This window comes from Thunnus maccoyii, chromosome 9 (assembly GCF_910596095.1).
Source record: "Thunnus maccoyii chromosome 9, fThuMac1.1, whole genome shotgun sequence".
NCBI classification, from domain to species: Eukaryota; Metazoa; Chordata; class Actinopteri; order Scombriformes; family Scombridae; genus Thunnus; species Thunnus maccoyii.
The window spans coordinates 4,088,397-4,116,307 of NC_056541.1; the positions used below are offsets into that span (position 1 = coordinate 4,088,397).

A 27,911-nucleotide genomic window follows, 5' to 3' on the forward strand; every position below is an offset into this window, starting at 1 on the left:
TGTCAGGTCTCTTGGGGAAAGCAGCAGGCAAGATATACTGTTACATTATTAAGTTTTTAAAAGAAACTGATGTAGCTCAAAGAATTTAGGGAGTTTTTTCTGCTTGTTCCACACTTCAATTCAGGTGGTGGCGGTAATGCTCGTCTAAACTGGTTTGCCAACCGCCAATAAACACTCAAGAAGAAGAAGACGGCTAAACGCTGTGATATCACGAGAACACGGAGAACGTGGAACAGAAACAAGCCCGACAATCAGAGAGGAGACCTACGGGGTTTCACAGACCAGGGCCATCACAAGAGCGGGATGGAAGAGAACCAGAGCCCGAAGCACCGCACCGACAACTCCGTTAAAAGGGAAGAATCAAGCTCACCCCCTGCTACCACCGATAAACAGGTCAGTGTTCATGACTTCATGAGAAAACCGGCTTCATGACGAGACTAAAGACACGAGGAGGGGTCTCGAGGGTCCGTGTTTCATCCGTTGATCCTGTTGTTGGTGAGAAAGTCTGAAAAAAGGAGACTAAAACACTCCCAGGCTTTGTGTTCACGGAGTTTTTGGGGCGTAAAAACAACAAAAAGTTTTAGTGTTTCCTGGTTCTATTTTGTGTAACGTTAGACTTCGCCCTGTTGAGGACTGATGCTATTCTGTCTGTTCTGGTCCTCGCGTGTTCTTTTAATGAAGCGATAGGAGAAGATATTGTTAGGCTCAAAATCAGCTTTATTCTTTACCAGTAGAATATGCAATATTACAGAGCTCTGGGTCTCACTATAGTCTCCCTGACAAGCAACAGAGTGTCTGTCAGTTCACGGAGTCTGACTCACCATCTCTCCCTGACCCAGTATTTTATAATACATCAGTGTTTCCCATACATTCATTCAGCAGCGTCGCACCGCCGCCGCTAAAATTTCAGACGATCATTAATATCAACGGACTATTAATGATTTTCACTCGCACACTGTGTGAGCACAAAAACCCTGCGTTATTGTGGATTTTTTAGTCATCCTCCCTCTCTTCGTTCTTCAAAGGACATCTATGTGAAAGGTACAAGAATAGCGTAACTCCGTCGGTCACGCCTCTAGGTGATCTGAAACTTCAACCGTCAAGAGACAAACATCCTGCTTTGCACAATTTATGGATCAACATCACCTGTCTCTTTTTCACAGTTGAATGGGCGCACCCCACTCTCACGCTTCCTGTTTTGTTAGCTGAAAGCAGAAGTTGAGGTTAAGCTGATCTATTACTTAATTCTGGGAACATGTGAATTGTAAGTTTCTCACGTCCAGTACTTTTCCACTTCACAGTCCACAATGTTCGAATACAGTGGAAGAAGCTTTCTTTCAGACAGTATAAAAAATGAATGTAATATCTAAAACACCTCTATTAAATCTAAGCTTATAAAATCTCTTTGCTAAAAAGCAAATCAAGGACTTCATTTGTTGCAATTATGTTTTAGCAAAAGCATCAATCATAACAAGAAAATATCCTTCAGCCCTCTAAAGAGCTGTTGCTATCGGTTAGTCAGTTATGTGTGTATTATCTGTGACGTAACTGAGGTGCCATTTTGAAAGTAGATAAGTAGATAGATTCTACCTACCTACTTTGTACCATAGGTACAGTCAAGCGGCAACCTCTGGGGCTGAAAAATGAAGCCAATGTGGAAGTGCCAAAAACCTGCATTCTATCTAATGGCCATCAGGGGGCGACTCCACTGGCTGCAAAAAGAAGTCCAATTATATGGAAGTCTATGAGAAAATCACCTTACTTCTCTCTTAATTTATTACTTCAGTAAACTGTTTCCTGATGAGCTTATGATCTCAATCGCTAGTTTCAAGTCTTGTTCAATACAGCATGATGTTTATTTTGTAAATTATGGCCCCAGTTAGAGTAAAATAGACAATAAAGTAGCGCATGCTTTAAGACGTGGCTACATTGTGATCGACAAGTCCTTACCATGGCGACAGCATTGCTTACATAACGTAACCATGACGTATAGGCGTAGCTGCTGCTATTCTACAGTGTGTTTTCAGTTCACTAAAGTTTATTGTAACATTTTGGTCGCCCAAAAAACTCTCGTTCAGTGTTTGTTGTAATAAAAGACCCACCAATAAGTCGGACAATCAGTTTTTTCGGTGATTACATTTTGTTTTAACGGTTTTAGGCCTGTTTTTCACTAGCAAAAATTAGCATTAGCATTATCACTGTTAACCATAGATTGTAAATGCACCGTGCTAACCAAACTAGCAGCTAGAGCTATGGTCAGCTCCACCTTCTCGTCCAAATATGGTCACTTCTGGCTCCAAAAATCAAACATGGCGACGGCCAAATCCAAGATGGCAACGGTCAAATCGCTACACTTGAGGACTCAAAAGGGCAGTTCGCAAACCAATGGGTGACGTCACAGTGACTACGCCCATATATTATACAGTTTATGGGTACAAACCATGTAATTACAACGTCACGTGACACTATTGGGCCCAGACAGAAAACCATGGATGTATAAAGAGAACTGGATGCAGGAAGAGCACCAGGCTTTGAAGCCAATTTGACATAGTGGTCAAACCGTGTAATTACAACGTCACGTGACACTATTGGGCCCAGACAGATTTCTCGTCTTACTGTCATAATTTGATTCCTTCAATCCAATCACATTTTGAGAGTCTGGAAGAGGCGCATGATTGAATTGTTTTATCCCCATTAAAGTTAGCTGGAAGGCTAAACTTGAAGTAGCTGGCTCGATTGGCAAAAGTCACTAGTGTGCTTGCTCTATGGGCCCCACAGATGCGGAAGCTATGTGGAAGAAGTCAAACTTTTTTGGCTTAATGCAAGCCCCCAGGAACAGCGCCAAGCGGCTGTGAAGCAAATTTGACATAGTGGCCAAACCGTTTAATTACAACGTCACATGACACTATTTGGCCCAAAAAGACTTTTTCCCATAGACTTATATTGTGAAAGAGACGTCTGTAAATCAGCGGATAAATTTTTTTGAGCATCACAACAACCCCCACGAAATGACTCGTCTCACTATCAGAATTTGACCCGCTCGGTCTGATCACATTTCGAAAGCCTAAAAGAGCCGCACGATTGAATTGTTTTATCCCCATTCAAGTTAGCCGGAGGGCTAAACCAGAAGTAGCCGGCTTGCCCAGCAAAAGTCACCAGTGTGCTTGCTCTGTGGGCCCAATGATCCCGGAAGATCTAGGTAATTTTATACGTATAGGAATGAACAGGGCCCTGCCTCCGACACTGTTTCCAGTTCTCTTTATACATCCATGTACACAACACAAGATTTCCAGTTATACAAACCATTAAATCGTCAAACTGGAGAAGTAGAGGTAAACTGACTATCATAGTGAGACAAACTCAGCAAGGATGCCAGGGACCATTATTTGGCTAAGTTGTCCTCTATTAACAACACTGATCCATACAACCTGACACTGCGGTCGAATGAGCCAAATCCGAGTCAGGAAAAATTAATAGTACTCACACAAAGGTCAAGAGTGGCCTGATATCCTGAGGTAAACTGTGGTTGAGGTCAAGCTTAAAAAACTCAGGATCCTACATTTCCCATAATGCAACTCTATTTATAGCTTTAGATTACTCGCTCCAACATGTCATCTCACTTATTCTCTCTGTTTTTCTGTATGTTTGTCTGTTGTCATAGAAACAAACAGGAAGGATGGGACTCAAACGTCACTGCTGTCAGCACTGTGAAAAAGCCTTCACGACATCAAGATATTTAAAGATTCACCAGAGAGTTCACACCGGAGAGGAACTTCACACCTGTGAACAATGTGGGAAAACTTTTACTAGAAACAGCACTCTAAGAATCCACCAACGCATTCACACTGGAGAGAAGCCGTACCGGTGTGAGCAATGTGGAAAAGCTTTCGCAAGAGACGGTGATCTAAAAAGCCACCGACGTATTCACACTGGAGAGAAGCCATACCGGTGTGAGCAATGTGGAAAAGCTTTCGCAAGAGACGGTGATCTAAAAATCCACCAACGCATTCACACTGGAGAGAAGCCGTACAGCTGTGAGCAATGTGGGAAAGCCTTCTTTACAGGCAGTCTTCTAAAAATCCACCAACGCATTCACACTGGAGAGAAGCCGTACTGGTGTGACCAATGTGGGCAAGCCTTCTTTACAGGCAGTATTCTAAAAATCCACCAACGCATTCACACTGGAGAGAAGCCGTACAGCTGTGACCAATGTGGGAAAGCCTTCGCTACAGGCAGTATTCTAAAAATCCACCAACGCATTCACACTGGAGAGAAGCCGTACAGCTGTGACCAATGTGGGAAAGCTTTCACTGCAGACAATTCTCTAAAAATCCACCAACGTATTCACACTGGAGAGAAGCCGTACTGGTGTGACCAATGTGGGAAAACTTTCACTGCAGACAATTCTCTAAAAGTCCACCAACGCATTCACACTGGAGAGAAGCCGTACTGGTGTGACCAATGTGGGAAAACTTTCACTCAAGACAGTCATCTGAAAAGGCACCAACGCATTCACACTGGAGAGAAGCCGTACAGCTGTGACCAATGTGGGAAAACTTTCACTCATGGTGGTACCTTAAAAAGCCACCAATGCATTCACTCAGTATTGTGTTGAACATGTTTTAGAGGGAGGTTAGTGCTGTCCCCCCGTCTCCTCTCCATGCCTGAATAACAGTGTTGTTCTGTCCTGAGCTTCTCTACAAACTGAGGGCTAGACTCAAAGGTCAGTCTCTAAACACTTCACTCCTAGAGACTGAGGGCAATCTTCCAGGTTTCGTTGTTAAAATTGGGTGGAACTAATTAGAGAGTTAAATAAAAAAAAACCTGCATTGCAGAACCAATCCAAAGTCTTTAGGGCGGCCCTTCTTATTCAGGCAGTGATATGCAGTTCACTACGGAGGAGAATGAAGGGAGAGCATCATTTCCAGTAAGGTGTGTCCTTGACAAAATGTAAGGGGCATAGGTTTGTTAACTGCCGCTCTCGCTGCTTTTCAAGTAACTACCGTGCATTTAGAAATCGGTAGGTGGAGATCTCTGATTGTCTGGTATCGCGAGACTAACTGAGGGCTGCCAACTGTAACTTTAGAATCAGCATGAATGCCATTAGTGGCCTACATGACCAAATTTTAAGCTCAGCGATTGGTCGTAGTTTACTTCTACCCTCAAAGTTTTTTTTCATTTTTCACCTTGAATTTCATGTTGATCCAAGTCGTAGAAGTGCTAAAAGTGTGAGTCACATAACATTGTCAATGGGGAAAAATAGCTCCTCCTACCTCACCACTCTATACTGCTCTGTGCAAGTGTAACGGGGGACTATATTAGCCTCACAGTTTATAATGCCGCTGTTAAGTTTCCTTTATATCGCTGATGATAGTGACAGCCTACAGTCTCTGCATTGTGTTGTGATGATGGTGGTGGACTAACGGCTGACAGTTAGTAACATCAGTTGACTCCAACGAAGACACCCAGACAGCTCCGATGTCGATTCAATGATGTCTGTTTATTGCTTACAAGCACTTCGGGACCTGGGGGATACAAGCCCGGTCTCAGTAAAACAATTTAACATAAATAAAATCATAATTAAAGGAAACTTACAATACTAATAAATTATTTCTGTGACAAAGCTTAATAACCATTAAATATCAAATTACAGGGCCAACGGTCTAACCTTGACCAGGATCAAAAACTCACTATATTTCAGATTACACAAACACACTATTGATACAGATGAATCAGTTCACATAGATAATCACTCTGAATGTCAATATAGTTATAATTAGTAATAAAGTCTAATAAAGTCTATCTCAGGTCAGCTATACATTATTATTTACAGGTTTCCATTTAATAGTCACACACTCACCTGGGGGATACAAGCCTGGTCTGACTTGTTCCCCCGGTGATGGGCTTTAGAGCTGCATCGTTACCTTGGATACTATGTAGTCAAGTATTAAATATTAAATATAAGATAACAGCATAAAATAATGAAAATAACACAAATATGTACATCTTACAAATATTAAATAAAGGTAAAATTACTGACAAAATTATATTCTATATTAAAATATTTTGCTGTTAGACATAGTGACCATTTAAAGCACAACTAATGCATTTAATGTAACATGCAAGAGGCATATGTTACATGTAGTTGATGCAGGATCAGTCTGGAAGGAAGCTTAACAGCTGGTGTTTAGTCTCTCTCAGGGTAAAATAAAATATGTTAATGTGTAGATTTTTATATCAAACATGTTAAAAAATAAAAATATGAGTAAGAAAACAAAGCAGGAATAACCAATAACATCAACAGCAAACATATACATCAAACTCTCAATAAACAACATAAATAAATATTTCATGTCCGAAAAGGAGTAGGAAGAAGTAAATACTTAGTCCTGCCCCTTTTTTTATATATTTTATCAATAATCTTAATGTCAGATATAAATGTTCCAACTTTCTGCCCCAGTGTTCAGCATACACAACTCAACTCATACACAAATCAAACAAAAAAAAAACATTCAAAACAAGAACAAACAGTATAAACAAACAAAACACAAATCAGTGTTGGGCCTTGGTTACAGGTTTGGCTATCAGCAATAATTAATGATCATCAAAGATAAACATAAAGTTGTTCCATAAATTAACTCGTTTGACTGTGATACAATGATATTTTGCATTAGTCCTGATTGTTTCTTGAATGTACAAATTTCTCTCAAATCCTGTTGACTTTCTCTCATTTGAAACAACTTTTGGATACTATTTGGTAGTAATTGATTTTTTTTTTTGCTTTTTACATGATTTGAACTGTTTTGAAGTCGACCAGATCATTAAATTTTAGTGCTTTTTAATCAGATAAAGAGTGGGTTTGTTGGTTCTCCATAGGTGGTTTTGTTCACAATTCTTATGTTTGTTTTTTGAAGAATGAAGATTGGATTAGTGTTTGTTTCATATGTATTTCCCCACACTTCCACACAGTAAGTTATATATGGGACTATGAAGGAGCAGTATAAGTATAACAAAGTTTGATTTAGAAGATATAATATTGCAATTGACTTATTTAACTTTGGTATAATTTATATGTGGCTCCCAGCACAATTTATTCTCTATTATTACTCCAAGAAATTTAAGTTCACACTCTTTCAATTTCTACTGCGTTCATCATGAGTTTCTTGTTTCAGTTAGTTAAACGGTTCCCAAAGTTTAAAAATTTCATTTAACTTAAATTCATTGTTAGTTTATTAGATTCAAACCAGCTCCTTAACATTTTCAATTCATTTGTGTCATCTGCAAATAATACAGTTTTTAGTATTTTGGAAACCTCAAATGTATTCTTTATGTACAAAATAAACAACAATGGTCCCAACACTGAGCCCTGGGGAACCCCACAAGTAACCTTCAGTAGTTGTGATTTGAAATTGTTTATTTGGATGCACTAGTAACTATTCTCCAGGTAGCTGCTTAACCAGGAGTGTGCTATCCCTTTAATTCCATATCTTTGTAATTTCTTCAGTAATAACAGTATCAAATATTTTTTTTAAGATCCAGGAATACCCCTACTGTATGTTCTTTATTTTCTTTTACAGTTGTTATTTCATCCACTTTATGAGTGCAAACAAAGTTGTCCTATTAGCTCTAACCCCATATTGCTGTTAATACAGTACATTATGTTTTGTGATAAATTCATCCAGTCTTTTATAGAATATTTTTTTCTAGTATTTTAGAAAACTGTGGAAGTAAGGAAACAGGTCTATACTCTTAGCCTTATATATTGGTATGACTTAAGCTATTTTAATTTTGCCAGGAAACATACCAGCTTGTAGAGATTACAAGTTACTGATTACACATTGCTGAAAGCAATCACACATTGTTCTTCTCACTCTTTATTCTTATTATTCCATCTTCTGTACGTTTTTTCTTATCAGATTGTTTAGTGATATCTTTTGTAGTTTTTCAGCAATTTAAGCCCAAAGTCAGGGGTTTTGCAGACTTTTTCAGGTCTCACCAGTGTGTCATGTGATCAGACACAGTGGAGAGCACAAATATTTTTAGACCAGAATTTTTTTTCTGAACAGCTCTCCCTCCCACAATTTTAACTCCTCAAGCACATACCTTGCCTCAGTATGTTGCCACAAACCTCCTCTCGCTCAAAATGTAAATACATTTCACATAGGACTTAAAGTTTTTGAGATCTGAACCTTAATTGATAGAGAGTCCCTGTCTTGCTCTCATTGATTGCAATACAGTCTGCAGGATGTGTGTCTCCTCTGTCCAGTTTCTTAAACTTACAGATTCTCTGATCCTTCAAACACTTTTTACACATATCATTCATTCTAATGTTAAACTAGTCTTGCTTTCACTTATGATGTACAAATCTCTGGGCTTTAAGCTCTAGTTTGAGACAAATACATTTTCTTCATCAAAATGGAGATTTTTTTCCTCTCATTTTTGTGACTGTTTGTTGGCTCAGTGGTTTAGAACACTGTTCTCCAGATCTACAGAAATTGCATTTTCTAGTTGTTTTTGTTGTCCTCCAGTAATTTGCTGTAATAATCCTTTTTGCTGCTTCTCATTACTATTGCCAGTTTGTTTTTATGTCTTTTATGTGTGTTCTGCTTCTTTTGTTCTTTTTTTTTTAAATGATATATTTGAGTTTTTTCTTGCATGTGTTTTGTATTCCTTTTGTTAGCTAGAGTTTTTCACCAAATTTTTGTTTCCCTACTTTCTTTACTTTTTTTCATAGAGAGCTGTTGCTATGGACAATAATGACTCATAAGTATCTAATTAGGTTGTATGCTTTAACGTCCTTGTTGGTCCCAATACAGCTCTGAATGACTGCAAAGACTTTGTAATTCTGACATTGTAGAAGCTGAATCAAATAATGTTTATCGATTGTAATCGTTTCGCTGTGTCCAACTCACAAACTGAATGATTTTACTTAGACAATTTAACTAAAGCTGCAACCTATTTTCTCAATTAATCAGTCGCTTGGTCTAAAGAGTGTCCGAAAATTGTGAAAAATGTTGATCATTGTTTCCCAAAGCCAAAGGTGACTTCCTTAAGTGTCTTGTTTTCTCTTGACCAATAGTTCACAACCCAAAGATATTCACTTTACTGTCACAGAGGAATAAAGAAAACAGAAAATATTCACGTTTAAGAAGCTAGAATCAGTACAGTAGTAGTATAGTATAGTAGTATAAGAGTACAGTCTCTTAAAAAATGACTCAAAACAATTAATCAATTATCAAAGTAGTTGGAGATATTAATTCTCTGTTGATCGACACATTGATTAATCACCTAAACGCTGCAGCCCGAAATTTACCTTTTTATGGAGGGTAAAAATAAAATAAAAACACAAGCAAAACATAGTTCAGTAAACTGGAGATGAGATTTATTTTAGACTTTTGTCTAAAAACATTTTTTATAGACTATAGTCATTCAGTACTTAACATGTGTCTACATCATGTATACATTCACATTTTGAAAGAACACACCTCAGCTCTGCTCTTCACAAAAAGCAAAGCACACTGGATTTTACTTCAAAGCCTCAACACATCTTCAGATTTCTGTTTCTGTTTGAGGATCAGATCGTTTGTGTTTTGGAAATACTGAATAAAACTTGTTATACATATATCTCTAAGCTTCATTCACAAAGATTAAATGAGAAGTTCATCAAAACCACAAATCCTGGTTCCACATGGTGGAGTAATAAAAAAATATATGAATTTTGGATGGTGGGTATTCTGGCCAAACAAACACTACATTAAGCATGTAGACCTACCAGTTCCATTAAGCAAAGCTAATGGTTAGCTAAGTTAAGACATTCATTAGGACATATGCTGGAAGACATCTATATAATATACAAAGACATGTTGGTGCTGGGAGAATGGGGGGCTGGAAACGAAGGGAAGAAAATGTCACCACTCGTCTGAGAATAAGTCACACAGGTCTCAAGCATACATTACATAAGATAGGCAAGCACCTAACTGGGAAATGCAATCAACCAGAAACAGTCCAACATGTACTGCTTTATTGTAGAAAATACGATATCAAGAGAAATCACCTTCTTCAGTCACTAAAGGGGGCAAAAAAACATGACTTTTCACTGTCAGGTCTCTTGGAGAAAGCAGCAGGCAAGATATACTGTTACATTATGAAGTTTTTAAAAGAAACTGATGTAGCTCAAAGAATTTAGGGAGTTTTTTTCTGCTTGTTCCACATTTCAGTCCAGTTGGTGGCGGTAATGCTCCTCTAAACTGGTTTGCCAACCGCCAATAAACACTCAAGAAGAAGAAGACGGCTAAACGCTGTGATCTCACGAGAACACGGAGAACCTGGAACAGAAACAAGCCCGACAGTCAGAGAGGAGACCTGCGGGGTTTCGCAGACCAGGGCCATCACAAGAGCGGGATGGAAGAGAACCAGAGCCTGAAGCACCGCACCGACAACTCCGTTAAAAGGGAAGAATCAGGCTCACCCCCTGCTACCACCGATAAACAGGTCAGTGTTCATGACTTCATGATAAAACCGGCTTCATGACGAGACTAAAGACACGAGGAGGGGTCTCGAGGGTCCGTGTTTCATCCGTTGATCCTGTTGTTGGTGAGAAAGTCTGAAAAAAGGAGACTAAAACACTTCCAGGCTTTGTGTTCACGGAGTTTTTGGGGCGTAAAAACAACAAAAAGCTTTCAGTGTTCCCTGGTTCTATTTCGTATAACGTTAGTTAGGCTACGCCCTCTAAAGAGCTGTTGCTATCGATCAGTCAGTTATGTGTATATTATCTGTGACGTAACTGAGACGCCATTTTGAAAGTAGGTAGGTAGATCGATGGGTACCATAGGTACAGTCAAGCAGCAACCTCTGGGGCTGAAAAATGAAGGCAATGCGGAAGTGCCAAAAACCTGCATTCTATCTAATGGCCATCAGGGGGCGACTCCACTGGCTGCAAAAAGAAGTCCGATTGTATGGAAGTCTATGAGAAAATCACCTTACTTCTCTCTTAATTTATTACTTCAGTAAACTGTTTCCTGATGAGCTTATGATCTCAATCGCTAGTTTCAAGTCTTCTTCAATACAGCATTTTGTAAATTATGGCCCCATTTAGAGTAAAATAGACAATAAAGCAGCACATGCTTTAAGACGTGGCTACATTGTGATTGAGAAGTCCTGCTAGTAAACAACAGACAAGTCCTTACTTGAGAAGCGACAGCATCGCTTTTGTAACGTAACCATGGCGTATAGGCGTAGCTGCTGCTATTCTACAGTGTGTTTTCAGTTCACTAAAGTTTATTGTAACATTTTGGTCGCCCAAAAAACTCTTGTTCAGTGTTGGTTGTAATAAAAGACCCACTAATGGGTTTTCCGGTGATTACATTTTGTTTTAATGGTTTTAGGCCTGTTTTTCGCCAGCGAAAATTAGCATTAGCATTATCACTGTTAACCATAGATTGTAAATGCACCGTGCTAACCAAACTAACAGCTAGAGCTATGGTCAGCTCCACCTTCTCGTCCAAATATGGTCACTTCTGGCTCCAAAAATCAAACATGGCGACAGCCAAATCCAAGATGGCGACGGTCAAATCGCTACACTTGAGGCTTCAAAACGGCAGTTCGCTAACCAATGGGTGACATCACGGTGACTATGTCCATATTTTATACAGTCTATGGGTACAGTACACAAACCATGGATGTATAAAGAGAACTGGATGCAGGAAAAGCGCCAGGCTTTGAAGTCAATTTGACATAGTGGTCAAACCGTGTAATTACAATGTCACGTGGCGCTATTGGGCCCAGTAAGATTTCTTGTCTCACTGTCATAATTTGATCCGTTCAGTCCAATCACATTTTGAGAGTCCAGAAGAGGCGCATGATTGAATTGTTTTATCCCCATTAAAGTTAGCTGGAAGGCTAAACTTGAAGTAGCTGGCTCAATTGGCGAAAGTCACTAGTGCGCTTGCTCTATGGGCCCCACAGATGCGGAAGCTATGTGGAAAAAGTCAAACTTTTTTGGCTTAATGCAAGCCCCCAGGAACAGCGCCAGGCAGCTGTGAAGCAAATTTGACATAGCGGCCAAACCGTTTAATTACAACGTCACATGACACTATTGGGCCCAAAAAGACTTTTTCCCTTACATTGTAGACTTACATTGTGAAAGAGACGTCTGTAAATCAGCGGATACATTTTTTTGAGCATCATAACAACCCCTGCGAAATGACTCGTCTCACTATCAGAATTTGACCCGTTCGGTCTGATCACATTTCGAAAGCCTAAAAGAGCCGCACGATTGAATTGTTTTATCCCCATTCAAGTTAGCCGGAGGGCTAAACCAGAAGTAGCCGGCTTGGCCGGTAAAAGTCACTAGTGCGCTTGCTCTGTGGGCCCAATGATCCCGGAAGATCTAGGTAATTTTATACGTATTGGAATGAACGGGGCCCTGCCTCCAACGCTGTATCCAGTTCTCTTTATACATCCATGTACACAACACAAGATTTCCAGTTATACAAACCATTAAATCGTCAAATTGGAGAAGTAGAGAAGTAGAGGTAAACTGACTATCATAGCGAGACAAACTCAGCAAGGATGCCAGGGACTGTTATTTGGCTAAGTTGTCCTCTATTAACAACACTGATCTCCATTTCTGTTTAAATATGTTAACTGGAAACAGTCTTGTTATCTTCGGTTTATTGCAGGATAAATGAATAATGAAAGAATAGTAAATCTGGAGGGAGTGTTTTTTTATGAGGGATTTTGTTTCACTTAGGCTACATTCACACTGCAAGCTTTAGTGCTCAATTTGAATTTATCACTCAGATCTGATTTTTTTTGTTCAGCTGTTCACATTATTCTTTGATGTGGCCAATATCAGATTTCACTGTGAACCATATACTGTAAAAAATATGGACGTAGCCACCATGATGTCACCATGGATGTATTATCAGAGCTGGATACCAGATAAATAATGGCACCCATTCAGTTCTAGGAATAGGAATTGCTTGCTTGCTTTTAAATTGCAAAACCTCCATGGATCAAAAGTTCATAATAGAAAGAGTCATAATTGACATTGTTTGCAGTTCAAGGTGTGATGTCAACAGTTTTACAGACGTCTCTTTTACAATGGTGGTCTACAGGGACCCCTACGGCCCAAAAGAGCCGTGGGGGTCCCCGTTGTTGTTGGTGGAATTTTTCGCTGCAATACCACGAATGGCCACCGGGAAAACTTGCTGCAGGCTGAGTGGTGGCGCCCTATCCAGCTCTGTCCAACCTTCATCAGGTGTAAGGGGCGCATCACAACCCTTGGTGCTGCCCGTACACCTGATGAAGGTTGGACAGACCGAAACGTTGGAATGAATATTTCAGCAGCAAGTGGGACAATGTGCAAGAGTTCTTTTCTTAGCTCAAAACAGAATCAGAACACAGTATTCTGATTCCTCACACTATTTAATTTCCCTCTCCGCAAAAATAAAGCATGGATATAATGTTGACACTAGCTGCTTTAGAAGACAGAAAACCAGCACATTTCATAATGTTACTTAAACAACAAAAATCTCTTACTTACTCTTATGAAACACTGGGAGCAGACAAACATAAACTAAGATATCTTGGCAAAAGTGACATTTTTGCATCTCATCGCTGCTACCCAGGTGCTGGTTCCCGACTATGACAGCTGCTATCGGGGAAACCATGGCAATGAAGCCTGTACGAAATAGAATGTTGGCTACGTACCATAACCCCAGACTCTGAGAACAGGCGTAGCCCCAGGCCCCACTTCTCCACCAACATCAGCTGAAGAAAAAGCTGGCTTAATTGGGAGCATATCTCTGTTCATGCTGGTATGAATGCGGACCTGAGCAGGGAACTGTGCAACGCATAGTGGTGCAAAATAAAATCTTGACGACTGCACATGCGCACGGGGATAAACCCAATAGTGACACTCTTAGAGGGCCACGCCTATACTCATACAATATGGGGTTACAGTGTGTAAACAAAGGTTTCCCCTTGTTGCAGACAAATGTTTACTTTTTGTTTGAGAAATTTTTCATTCTCCTGCGCAGCGCATGTGCAGTACACTAAAAGTAAAAGCAGCAATACAGCAGAGCTTCAGTTTGTACATCCAACAGTCCGTATGCAGTTGTCTTTTTTTGTTTGACTGTCAAAGCTCTTTTTATTTCTATTTTATTTTATTTAATCAAGAAAAAATTAATAGTACTCACACAAAGGTCAAGAGTGGCCTGATATCTTGAGGTAAACTGCGGTTGAGGTCAAGCTTAAAAAACTCGGGATCCTACATTTCCCATAATGCAACTCTATTTATGGCTTTAGATTACTCGCTCCACCATGTCATCTCACTTATTCTCTCTGTTTTTCTGTATGTTTGTCTGTTGTCATAGAAACAAACAGGAAGGATGGGATTCAAACGTCACTGCTGTCAGCACTGTGAAAAAGCCTTCACGACATCAACATATTTAAAGATACACCAGAGAGTTCACACCGGAGAGGAACTTCACACCTGTGAACAATGTGGGAAAACTTTTACTAGAGACAGTACTCTAAAAATCCACCAACGCATTCATACTGGAGAGAAGCCGTACCGGTGTAAGCAATGTGGGAAAGCTTTTGCTAGAGATGGTGATCTAAAAAGCCACCGACGCATTCACACTGGAGAGAAGCCATACCGCTGTGACCAATGTGGGAAAACTTTCACTAGAGGCAGTACTCTAAAAAGCCACCGACGCATTCACACTGGAGAGAAGCCGTACTGGTGTGACCAATGTGGGAAAGCCTTCGCTACAGGCAGTATTCTAAAAATCCACCAACGCATTCACACTGGAGAGAAACCATACAGCTGTGAGCACTGTGGGAAAGCCTTCACTGCAGACAATACTCTAAAAATCCACCAACGCATTCATACTGGAGAGAAGCCGTACTGGTGTGACCAATGTGGGAAAGCTTTCACTACAGACAATTCTCTAAAAATCCACCAACGTATTCACACTGGAGAGAAGCCGCACTGGTGTGACCAATGTGGGAAAACTTTCACTCAAGACAGTAATCTAAAAAGGCACCAACGCATTCACACTGGAGAGAAGCCGTACTGGTGTGAGCAGTGTGGGAAAACTTTCACTCATGGTAGTACCTTAAAAAGCCACCAATGCATTCACTCAGCATTGTGTTGAACATGTCTTAGAGGGAGGTTAGTGCTGTCCCCCCGTCTCCTCTCCATGCCTGAATAACAGTGTTGTTCTGTCCTGAGCTTCTCTACAAACTGAGGGCTAGACTCAAAGGTCAGTCTCTAAACACTTCACTCCTAGAGACTGAGGGCAATCTTCCAGGTTTCGCTGTTAAAACTGGGTGGAAATAATTAGAGAGAAATAACATATTTTGGCTCCTACATCAGTGATTGGTCGTAGTTTACTTCTACCCTCAAAGTTTTTTTCATTTTTCACCTTGAATTTCATGTTGATCCAAGTCGTAGAAGTACTAAAAGTGTGAGTCACATAACATTGTCAATGGGGGAAAATGAACAGCATTTTTACGCACGCAATAGCTCCTCCTACCTCACCACTCTATACTGCTCTGTGCATGGATGTATAATTTTGTTTTTAGTTGTTAGACTCAAGCTGATATTATAGTTGCCGAGTCCGCGAGGGTTCGGTGGGGTCCACGTGACGTAAGTTTCGTCATCAGAGGGTGTGCGCGTGGGCTCTGTGCGGACATCCGCGTACCTGCAATTTGTTGTGTCCGTGCGGTCACAACGTTGTGTTCCTGTAGAGGGCGATCTACTGCGCATGTGTGGAACGCATCCTCCGAGCGGACCCCAGAAGGTAGTATAAACACATCAACTACCCGTCTGTGGTGTCCACAGCTGTCTGTATGCGCGTCCGCTCGGGAGTATAAATGAAGCTTTATGGAATTGAATTTTGGTTTGGGGCCTTGTGAGGTTTCCAGTGAGACACCTCTTTTGTCAGTTCAGTAAATGTTTTCTTTCTGGTTCAAGTTCGGTTTAGTAAACTTTACTATTTACTTAGAACGAGTTAGTACAACATGTTGTCCGACCACATCAGAAAACCAAAAGTGAGCCTCGAAAGACGATTGAGATGTGATATTGTTTAAATACGCACAGTTTTCAACAGTTTCTCCAAAACCCATTACTGATGTTGCACTTGGTTGTTCACACATACAGAAATAGTTGTGTAGTATAAAATACATTTACTATGGTATTACTAAGATAAGAGAAGACAACAATTTAAAATGAGCCAAATGACTGTGTGTGTGTGTTACATACTGACAGCCAGTCGTCCGTCATCCTCTGGAAGCTTCAAAACCTCACATCTCTCTGATAGCAACACCTCTTCTAGCTCATGTTTGGATTAAAGTAGGAGAAACTCATTCCATCTCCCTGTCTCTCACCTGTTTTTGTTTTTTTGTTTTTTTTTTACTGATGAACAGCAGGTTTCCCCTCAGGCAAAAAACCCTGTAGGTGAGAGGTGAGAATATAAGGTTTGTCAGTGTGTATTGGCTCCAAAAAACATATTTACTGCTGAGACATTCCCTGTAAAATTCTGTTAAATTGTGTTTGTTAAATATTCAGGAAGTTGCTCTACTGTTGGACACACAGGACGCTCCAGGAAGTAAAATCATAATGAGTCAGGTGATGTATAATAATAAGATATTGGTCGTTGTTGTTGGCCACACAAGAGGTCAATTAAAATTATGATTGTTATTTATCTTAATTATAGGGATATAGCTCTTTTAAGGTTAAGTGACTGACATGCAAGCACAAGAAAACATCAAGTTCATTTTTAGTTACACATATTTATGACTAAACACTACAACAGATAAACACAGACACAAGAGGGAAAGGGGAAGCTGCTACAAAAGCTGGTAGTGAATGCATGGAATGAATGATGCAGAGTTATCTATTGTGTAGTTGGTGTGAGAGACCTTATAGACAGATGAGATGACTGTTATCCCAGAAGCTGTGAGTCAAATCAATGGCACAGTCAGTGATAGCTTTCCTGAAAACATGCAATTTGTTTTAAGATAATAGAACAATATATAGTGGGAAAGTAACACACAACAATCGTGACGATTGTTGATCTTGAAGAAGGCCTGAGGGCTGAAATATCATCCAAATAAAAGAGAAATACATATGGAGCCAGAGTGTGCGACACTTTTTTTTCTTCCTGCTTTTAAGATAATAGAACAAAACATTTTTAACTGAGCCAAATGATGACAGAGAGCAAATATTTACAAGTCATTTATTCCAATCAGAAGGAGCCTGAAACATAAAACACTATTACTACCAACTTCCTAAGAGACAAAGAGAATCATAAAGATGGTCTGATCAGAGCAAAACAAAGAATTGTTTTAAGCAACAAGGATCATTAAAATGATTTTGTTAAGGAGATCACTCCATGCTGGATGCTCTGTGCTATAGTGTCCCCTCATCTTTGATCTCTCAGACCCCCAACAAGAATGAACTCTAGGCCAGGACTTTATTAAAAGTCCTGACTAAATGTACTTTATGCCTGACATATTGGTTTTGCATTGTTTTCAGTCGTATTATTCTTATTTCAGTTAAATAAGTTTTTTTCACACTTCATTTTAGCTTTTAGTGTAGTTTTAGTAAACTATAATACCTCTGTTATATCCTCTGAGTGAATTTGTTGAACTTTATTAACCCTGTTTTATGCTCTGAGTGATTTTCCCCACAAAAAAGTGAATGTGTTTCAACCAGTTACAGCCTGCTTTGAGTCAAGGTCACAGCATCGCTTTGTGTGTGTGTGTTACATAGTAGCGTAAATCAGCTCATGTTGCATTGGTATGTATAAAGATAAAGAAGAAGAATAGCTCTCTCTGCTCGGGGAAGGACACTTGTCTTTTGTACTGAAACCCCTTTTTTTTTGGACTTTGAATACCACTTATATTGTAATACTCAAATAAAAAGGGAATATTTCTGCCTCATCAAGAAGTTGTACTTTTTTTCATTGACTGTTTCTCCATCTTATTAGGTGAGTGTTTTTTTGTGTCATTTTTTCATTAAATACTCCTTTTATCTAGAAGTGACTATTTTTTCTTTGAGGTAATAGTTAACCTATCCCTGCACCCGTGTATTGGGTCAGGACCTGGGTAATGCATACAGGCTAAAGTATCCCATAGATAAATCTCCCTCTGATACAGATTTACACTTTACTTTGCCCCATTTAAGATGCACTAAGCCCCAAGGATGTAGGTGACTTTGGGTGTGTAGATTTTGTACATTCAGGAGGGAATGAGAGTAGTTAGGCCTATGGGAAGATGAAAAGAGCCATCACCCGTAACCTCAGTGGACTTTGCAATTTAAAAATAAGTTGATACCAATGAAATTCATCTGAACGTGTCTAGCATTTTATAATGGTGTATGAAATAAAAATCCTGGTACAGATCTGCCAGTAAAACATGATGTATTTTATATTTTTTTTTATTTGTAATTAACAACACTTTTTCCCCACTTTAAGCCACCAAACTGTCACTTTTCTCCACTACAAAACAACTGTTCAACTGTTCGGACTACAAAAACACTTTTCCCCACTTTTTGGACTACAAATGGACATTTCCTGCTTCTATGACTATAAATGGGAATGCTCTGTTGTGGAAAAATATAAAATTTAAATGGCATTCACATGACAGAATTAGTTCATCTTTCATCCTTCCATCATGACTTTTCCTCTCCATTAAGCAGACAGGTCATTACTTTCTTTTTCATTATTAATATTTTAATGATGTTAATTATGTAGGGTAAAGTCATTATGTTTTGAAGGCAGACAGCACAAGCCATTCCATTCCTTGCTTTCTGACTTCATCGCTGGCTCTCCCCCTGGCACCACATGTTAATTTTGTTTGGGTTTTTTTTGCATTTCTCTTTGGTTTACACCCTACAACATTACACATCCACACACCAACACTACTGATCTATTGATTGACAACTTTACACATTAGATTACTACTTTGTTGTAATTTCCTTCTGTCTTATCTGAGACCCTGCTGCTTTTTGCTGGTTGCTGGCTGATTGTCCAGGCTGGCTGCCAGTTTCTTCTTGCTTTTGTCTTTGTCTTCTTGCTTTCTGCCATGTGAAAGATATTTTCTTGTTAGGACTGATGCTTTTGCTAAAACATAATTGTAACAAATAAAGTCCTAGATTTGCTTTTTAGCAAAGAGATTTTATAAGCTTACTTTTAATAGAGGTGTTTTAGATATTAGATTCATTTTTTATACTGTGTGAGAGAAAGCTGATTATACTGTATTTGACCATTGTGGACTGTAAGGTGAGAGACTTACAAATTCACCAGAATTTAGTAGTAGGTCAGTTTAACCTCAACTTCTGCTTTCAGCTAACAAAACAGGAAACGTGAGATTGGGGTGCGCCCATTCAACTGTGAAAAACAATGCCACGTACAGCCTCAAGGTCTTAAGCTGTGCACTGTAAGAGACAGGTGATGTTTATCCATAAATTGTGCAAAGCAGGATGTTTGTCTCTTGACGGTTGAAGTTTCAGATCACCTAGAGGCGTGGCCGGAGGTATTGTATCCCACTGGTCTAGATTTATCAATAACCTGAATTGGAAAAATGTCTGTAATCTTCCATATACATGTCTCTTTTAAAATCATACAAAGATATTATCAAGCAAGTCATTGTCTTCTGAAGTTTAAAAAAGACATCTGTATTAATTCTTCATTTTGTGAAATGCACCCTGAAACAATGCAACACATATTCTGGCAATGTCCTTACACTAACAAATTCTGGAAAGATGTGAGCCAATGTATGGCTGATAATATTGACTCTGACTTTTCTCTCTACTGGAAAAATATATTGTTTGGTTTCTTCAATAACAATTGTTATACAATTAATGAATTATGAATAATCGATTTGGACATTATCTTAGCGAAATTTCATATTCATAAATCCAAATTTCGCAATTCTAAACCCTTAATGATAATATTTGAAAATGAAAATAAACAATACATTAAAATCTTGTTTAAATCTAAAATAAGAAAGCTGCTAAAACTGTTGATTTATGTACTTTGTATCTTTATTTAGAAAATTTCTCCCCTGGCTCGTCTGTTCTTTTGTATGTATTAATGACTTCTTTGTCTGTTTTGGGGTGTTAATTATCTGTATAATCGATGTCCCTCTTTATATCTGACCTTGAATGTCAAAAAATATGTTGTGGGGGGGGGGGGGGGGGGGGGGGCAATGAACGGGGCCCCTCCTCCGACGCTGTATCCAGTTCCCTTTACACATTTATGGAACAAACACGCAGTCTGTCTTTCAGGGAGGAGACCTGCTGGATTTTACCAACCAGAACCACTACAAGAGCGGAGGAGAATGGAGGAGAATCAGAACCCGGAGCAACGTACCGACAACACCGTTAAAAAGGAGGAATCAGGCTCGCCCTCTGTTGCCAGCGATACATAGGTTAGTTTTCATGACTCGAGGGTCCGTATATCATCCTGTTGTTGGAGAGAAAGTCGGGAAAAAAAACGAAAACACTTCTAGGCTTTGTGTTCACGGAGTTTTCCTCGTGTGTCCCCTCCTAAGTATGTAGCTGACCATTTTCTCCAGCTCGGGGCCACATGCATAAATCTCTGTGTAGATTCATGACTAAAACTGTGTGTACGCACAATGCCAGAAATATGCATACGCATTCTTTTCGTCAGATATATAAAGCTGTGCGTCGAATGGTTCTGTTTTATAAATCTCAATCACTGAGGAACTGATGTTTGTACTACGAGGCGAGATTAGTGGGTTAGCGAGGTGTGTTGAGTATAAAGCCAGGGTGTTCAGTGTCACGAAGATGGCTCTCTTTTAACCTGGCTCGATCACCATGGTAACTTATACTGCAAACTTAACCTGGTCCGGAGCAGGTTATGTTCCGAATTTCGGTTTAAAGGTATAATTAATTATTACACATTAAAATGTCTAAAAACAACTAGACCTATGTTATATATTTTGTTGAGTTGTGTACTTACATTATCCCAAATGTTTCCAACAATTTTCAAGCTCAGAAAAATCTGACAAAGAGTAACTTACACACATACAAGATAATACATCGGCGTTGTGGTTGTTCCACAGAAACTGTTATAAATTGACTTTTATTCAGTTTTAAGCCACATTTTCATGATAAATTTAGGTCGCTTTTAACTATATCTTTTAGCCAGAAGAGGGATTTTAGTCATTGGACGTCTGGATCTTAAGTTATCAGAGAAATAAACTGGGCAAACGTTAGCAGCAGCTTGGCTAACAGCACCTCCAGGAAGTCTGGTGGTCACCAAACATCGTTGGAGAAATATTGATTTTTTTTTTAGGTGAAACTTTAATTAGTATTTTAACGATTTTAATCCGCATGTGCGTTTGATTTTGGAGAGGAGGAGACCCCTGCGGATAATTCGGCCCCCGGGAGAAACCGACCAAACGTCTGGATCTTACGTTATAAGAGAAATAAACTGAACAAGTGTTAGCAGCAGCTTGGCTAACAGCCCGTACCGGACGTCCAGTGGTCGCCGTACATCGTTGGAGAAACACTGATTTTTTTAGGTAAAACAGCTTTAATTAGTATTTTAATGATTTTAATCTGCGTGTACGTTTGTTTTTGTAAAGGAGGAGACCTCTGCGGATAATTCGGCTCCCGGTAAAAACATCCCGAATGATTAACACTGGAGTAATCCTATCCCGGTGAAGCTGGTTATTTCACAACGAAGACAACAACTCCCATGATCCCTTGCTACTTCGCACCGTCATCACACTTTTGTTATTGTTTGGATTGAGAGACCCCTAGTGGCTGAAATTACATATTGTGCATTTAAATCGGCAATAAAAAGTGCCGCCCTTTCACTGACTACCTGATTTGCTGTCAAGTCCATTTAACACTACTGGTATTGCAGCTATTAGAACACTGATTAGAAAATTGATTAGTTTTTTATCATACTTACCATTGTTTTGATAAGTCATATTGCAAATTTGTAATGGTGCAATAGGTTAGGGTTACTTGTGGGATGGGATTGTGTTACAATATAGCAAACTGTATTCCAAACAAAAATAAATAAAAATAAAAAAACAAAAACTAATGAAAAAATACTTTGAACAAAAAATATAAAATAAAATTGATTAGTCTATTGGTATTTATCAGAGATAATATTCAATCTATAATATTAATTTCAACTTTGATTTGGCCAAAGTGATTTCCACTTATCCTTCATTATGGGACAGAGTCAGACCTGAATGCACTTCTTGAGTATAATGTTTAAATCTTCTGCATCACGTTTAAAGTTGAATTTATTTTCTTGTACAAGAAGGAGCGTTTCACAGTGCAACACACACGTAGGGTTACAGAGAAAAAGGCTCATCATGGAACATTCACAGTTGGTTTATATACCTTACTAATGGGCGTTTCAGCTTTCTCCTGTTGCTTACAGACACATTCCACAGATAACGTCATGACATTTTCTCAGTTCTCTAATTGGTGGCCAGCTGAAGATCCTTAACTTTAGATGACACCCTTCTGACCTGTCTCTGACCTTTTATTCTTTGCTGACTTCCTCTAATGTATATAGTACTAGCCTCCCCTTGTTAGCCTTAGCTGCTGAGTTTGCCACTTCTGCAACTTTGCAGAGCAAAACAAGAACATTCAGCATGACATGTAAAAACAAGAACACGCACATAGTATGATTTTAAGACATCTAATCACAGTATAATCCTAATTTTTATAACATACATGAGCCTCATTTCCACTCCCATAATTAGCCAAACGGATGAAGACGCCCTGAACCAGCTGTTTTCATATCAGTTCACCTGCCTGCTTCACCAGTCTGTACACCTGTCAATGAAAATAATCTCAATGTCATTATTATTGTTGTTGTTGTTGTTGTTGTTGTTTAGAACCATGTCAATGTTATAACCCTCATGGTGAGTGATGGGGACCTCTGCTGGTGACTTTATGGATGCTCTTTATTTTGGTAGGGAGTATGGAATAGGGGTAACAGTTTCCACAACATGAACTAAAATAATATCACTATATATCACACTAACTAGCTAATTTTAGCCTAATCTGAAGCTACAGGCAACCAATTCATTTAAAGAGTGCTTAGTTCTCCTGACTGGTGAAGTTTTAACGACCAAATTAATGTTTATTAGCATGCTAATCCCTAATCGTGAGTTAAGCTAATCGCTAATTAGCCACCATGCTAGGTGGACTTTGGCAAGAAGTTTGTACAAGTTACCTCTGCGTCCAGAATGTAAAGTCACATGGTTTATGCTGGTTTAAGCTGAATGGCAAAGGAATATGTTGCTTTAGATGTCATAGTTTTACTCCTTATTTTAGGGAGTAATGTATGTTTTGCATTTAATATAAGTTACAGTGAGTTTGTATGCACCTCAAATCACCTGCATATGTAATATTCTCCTGTTAGCTTTGAGGTGGACTTTGGATGAAGAGGGACAGCTTGTTCCCAGTGGCAGTTGGACAGGAACTGATGGCTGCTGCTACACAATCTCCAGGACAACTTTTGGATTTAATTTCCCAATAAAAACAATTTAAGGACGCCTTTGGATTCCTTCTAAAATAGATACTTTTCTTTTTCTTCAACTGAAGACCATTTAGGTTTTACTAGTCCATAGACTGAGAAAGGACTGAGAAATGCTTGTGGACTCTAGTTTACTTCACCGTACTACAACTGTTTACTCTTCCCTGGCCTGGTGGGTTGGTCAAATGGCTGTGATTGGCTGGATGACCGTTAATCAAGCTATCTTGACCAATAGGTTTTCATGTATGGGGAACTCGGTTTCGATTTCATCATGAGTACCTCAGCAAAAAGTGGTGGTGGGAGTGAAATCATGTTTCCGTGAAAGTGTCTCCTGGCTTCCCTCATTCATTTCTCAGTTAGGGAGAGAAAGATGCAAGGATGGAGGAATTTAATTCATCCTATGGGTCGTCCTCGTTCACTCCAGCATCATTTTTGAGGAAACAGCAACTACTCATGACTACTACATAATAACTGTTATTATGTTCTGTGTGCATTTACAAATGAATCTGCTTTTTAGCAGATTAAACTTACTACAAAGTTCTTGAGCTCCAGATATCAATCAATTTCATTAGGAAAAAATCATGAATTTTTTAAATATGAATTTGTGTTAAGAATCTAGGAGACACGAGCTGCATTTAAAGTCATTTCCAGTCATTTTCCAGTCTTAAACTTTGAACAACCTGCTTTTGTTCACAGAGTTGAAACTGTTTTTGATGTTATTCTTTCTGCAGTATATCACTCCTCAATCTCAGGTTATGTTTCAAGACTATATGACACCATTCAACACAACAATCCCCCAACACTGAACAAAGCAAAAGGGAACAAGACCTTGATGTGAATGTCCCTGACACCATGTGTTTTACTTCCTTTCCATTTACAGCACTTAAAGTTAGTCATAGTCTCTACTTCACTCCAGAAAAAATGACAAAAATGTGCTGAAATTCTGATGCCAGCTTTCCTACATCTATCTATCAATCCCTCTGCAATCTCTCTTGTATTTCTTTTTTTTTTGTCATTTTTTGACTGTTAGTGCTCTTATTTTATTTTACCGAACAGGGAAAAATTAAATAAAAAACTATATAAAGTGTTCGCACAAAGTTCAGGAGAAGTCTAGATATCCTGACTTAGTCTGTGGTTGGGGTCAAGCTTAAAAAACTCAGGATCCTAAATTTCACATAATGCAGCTGTTTATGATTTTGGATCACTCACTTCATCATGTCATCTCACTTACAGTCTCTCTCTTTCTCTGTATGTCTGTTGTCATAGAAACAAACAGGAAGAATGGGACTCAAACTTCACTGCTGTCAGTACTGTGAAAAAGCTTTCACAACATCCGGATATTTAAAGAATCACCAGAGAGTTCACACTGGAGAGAAGCCGTACTGGTGTGACCAATGTGGGAAAACTTTCACTCAAGACAGTAATCTAAAAAGCCACCAACGCATTCACACTGGAGAGAAGCCGTACTGGTGTGACCAATGTGGGAAAACGTTCACCCAAAACAGTACATTAAAAGCCCACCAACGCATTCACACTGGAGAGAAGCCGTACTGGTGTGAGCAATGTGGGAAAACTTTCACTGGAGACAGTGCTCTAAAAAGGCACCAACACATTCACACTGGAGAGAAGCCGTACTGGTGTGACCAATGTGGGAAAACGTTCACCAACGACAGTACATTAAAAGCCCACCAACGCATTCACACTGGAGAGAGGCCATACTGGTGTGACCAATGTGGGAAAACTTTCACCCAAGACAGTGCTCTAAAAAACCACCATCATATTCACACTGGAGAGAAGCCGTACTGGTGTGACCAATGTGGGAAAACGTTCACCAACAACAGTGCATTAAAAGCCCACCAACGCATTCACACTGGAGAGAAGCCGTACTGGTGTGAGCAATGTGGGAAAACCTTCACTCAAGACAGTCATCTAAAAATCCACCAACGCATTCACACTGGAGAGAAGCCGTACTGGTGTGAGCAATGTGGGAAAACGTTCACCGAGGACAGTCATCTAAAAAGGCACCAACGCATTCACACTGGAGAGAAGCCGTACTGGTGTGACCAATGTGGGAAAACTTTCACTCAAGACAGTAGTCTAAAAAGCCACCAACGCATTCACACTGGAGAGAAGCCATACTGGTGTGACCAATGTGGGAAAACGTTCACCAACAACAGTACATTAAAAGCCCACCAACGCATTCACACTGGAGAGAAGCCGTACCGGTGTGACCAATGTGGGAAAATGTTCACCAACAACAGTACATTAAAAGCCCACCAACGCATTCACACTGGAGAGAAGCCGTACTGGTGTGAGCAATGTGGGAAAACTTTCACCCGAGACAGTGCTCTAAAAAGCCACCAACGCATTCACACTGGAGAGAAGCCGTACTGGTGTGACCAATATGGGAAAACGTTCACCAACAACAGAACATTAAAAGCCCACCAACGCATTCACACTGGAGAGAAGCCGTACCGGTGTGAGCAATGTGGGAAAACTTTCACTCGAGACAGTAATCTAAAAAGGCACCAACGCATTCACACTGGAGAGAAGCCGTACTGGTGTGACCAATGTGGGAAAACTTTCACTCAAGACAGTATTCTAAAAAGCCACCAACGCATTCACACTGGAGAGAAGCCATACTGGTGTGACCAATGTGGGAAAACGTTCACCAAAAACAGTTCATTAAAAGCCCACCAACGCATTCACACTGGAGAGAAGCCGTACTGGTGTGACCAATGTGGGAAAACGTTCACCAACAACAGTACATTAAAAGTCCACCAACGCATTCACACTGGAGAGAAGCCGTACTGGTGTGAGCAATGTGGGAAAACTTTCACTCGAGACAGTACTCTACAAAGCCACCATCGTATTCACACTGGAGAGAAGCCGTACTGGTGTGACCAATGTGGGAAAACGTTCACTGAGGACAGTCATCTAAAAACCCACCAACGCATTCACACTGGAGAGAAGCCGTAGTGGTGTGAGCAATGTGGGAAAACGTTCACTAAGGGCAGTCATCTAAAAACCCACCAACGCATTCACTCAGCATCGTGTTGAACATGTTTCGGAGGCAGGTTAGCACTGTCCCCCTGTCTCCTCTCCATGCCTTTAATAACAGTGTTGTTCTATCCTGAGCTTCTCTACAAACTGAAGGCTGCCAACTGCAACTTTAGAATCAGCATGTATGCCATTAGCGGCCCATGTGACCAAATTTTAAGCTCAGTGATTGGTCGTAGTTTACCTATACCCTGAAAGATTTGAGTTGAGATTCCTTGAGTTTCATGTTGATCCAAGTCATAGAAGTGTGAGTCACATAACATTGTCAGTGGGGAAAATGAACAGCATTTCTACGCCTGAAATAACTCCTCACACCTCACAACTCTATACCGCTCTGTGCAAAAAAATGTGGCCCAGCAAATATGTATAGTGGTTAAAGGTGTGTATAGTAAAACTTAGAGAAACCACGAAATTAGTTTAAAGGAGTTTAAGGTGGATTTAGGATTCGTTTTTGGTGGTTTTACAGACGATTGAGGAACAGTTTAGTTTAATGGTAATTAGATTTTGAGGAGTAACAGTATGTTTGGGGACAGACCGAGACAAGGTGACACTAAAATATGGGATGTTAATAAAGTTAGGTTAAAGAGGGAATTTGAGGTAACACATGTCTTATAATGTAACCTTTCTTATAATGTTTATGATTCATAATTATATATACAAAAATAAATCATTTTTGCCTTTTTTCTCTCTACATGTAATCTGGAAGTTTTCAGCTTCTCAGTGTCTTCTCCTTTTTTTTTTCACTGTTAGAAAAAAGTTGAAAAGATAAACTTAATTTTTGGTCAACTGTCCATACTCATTTGGGGGTCAAAGAGGCATCTCTTGTGATCAAAATGGTTGAAATCCTAGTCTTGTTGGCACTCAGATTACTCAGCTGATGTTAATAATTTAACACGTAAAACGTTGTCCAAAGAATAGGTTCAAGTTCTTCTAAGTTCAGGTTCTTTGTAGTTTGGGTGTAAATGCATTACAGTTGCCATGAGATCAGGTTATCTCTGTATTTATTATATAACATGTTAAAAAAAATAAAAATAAAAAATTGAGAATAAAAAACAAGAATAAACCATAAAATTAATAGCAAAAATACAGTGGAAACAGCTTATGTCTGTCGGGGTCAAATTGATCACTATAAACTGATGATGATTATTGTAACCATTTTTGTTTTTTTTCTTTTTCTTTATTTCTCATGCCGATTACCATCTAATTGATATTTGTATATTTATTACATGAATATAAAGTTATGAAACTGAAAGCTTAGGTATTTACTGAATTTTATTGACTGTTTCAAAATATAGTACAGCT

At 39.3% G+C, this 27,911-nt stretch overlaps 1 protein-coding gene and 1 long non-coding RNA gene across 2 annotated transcripts; one reads left to right on the top strand and one right to left on the bottom strand.

Annotated features, from left to right (window-relative positions):
- Positions 1-192: 192 nt before the first annotated feature.
- On the top strand, positions 193-27,676 carry LOC121903547 (zinc finger protein 729-like). The gene is given in 4 exon segments (XM_042420693.1): positions 193-393; positions 3,662-4,568; positions 14,614-15,117; positions 24,967-27,676. Coding segments are annotated over 4 exon segments (3,144 nt in total). The 5' UTR covers positions 193-303; the 3' UTR covers positions 26,610-27,676.
- Positions 18,725-21,030, bottom strand: LOC121903548. Its single transcript, XR_006098065.1, has 2 exons — positions 21,000-21,030; positions 18,725-19,093 (listed from the first exon to the last, which is right to left on the bottom strand). It is a non-coding gene; the product is annotated as an uncharacterized LOC121903548 (long non-coding RNA).
- Positions 27,677-27,911: the final 235 nt, after the last annotated feature.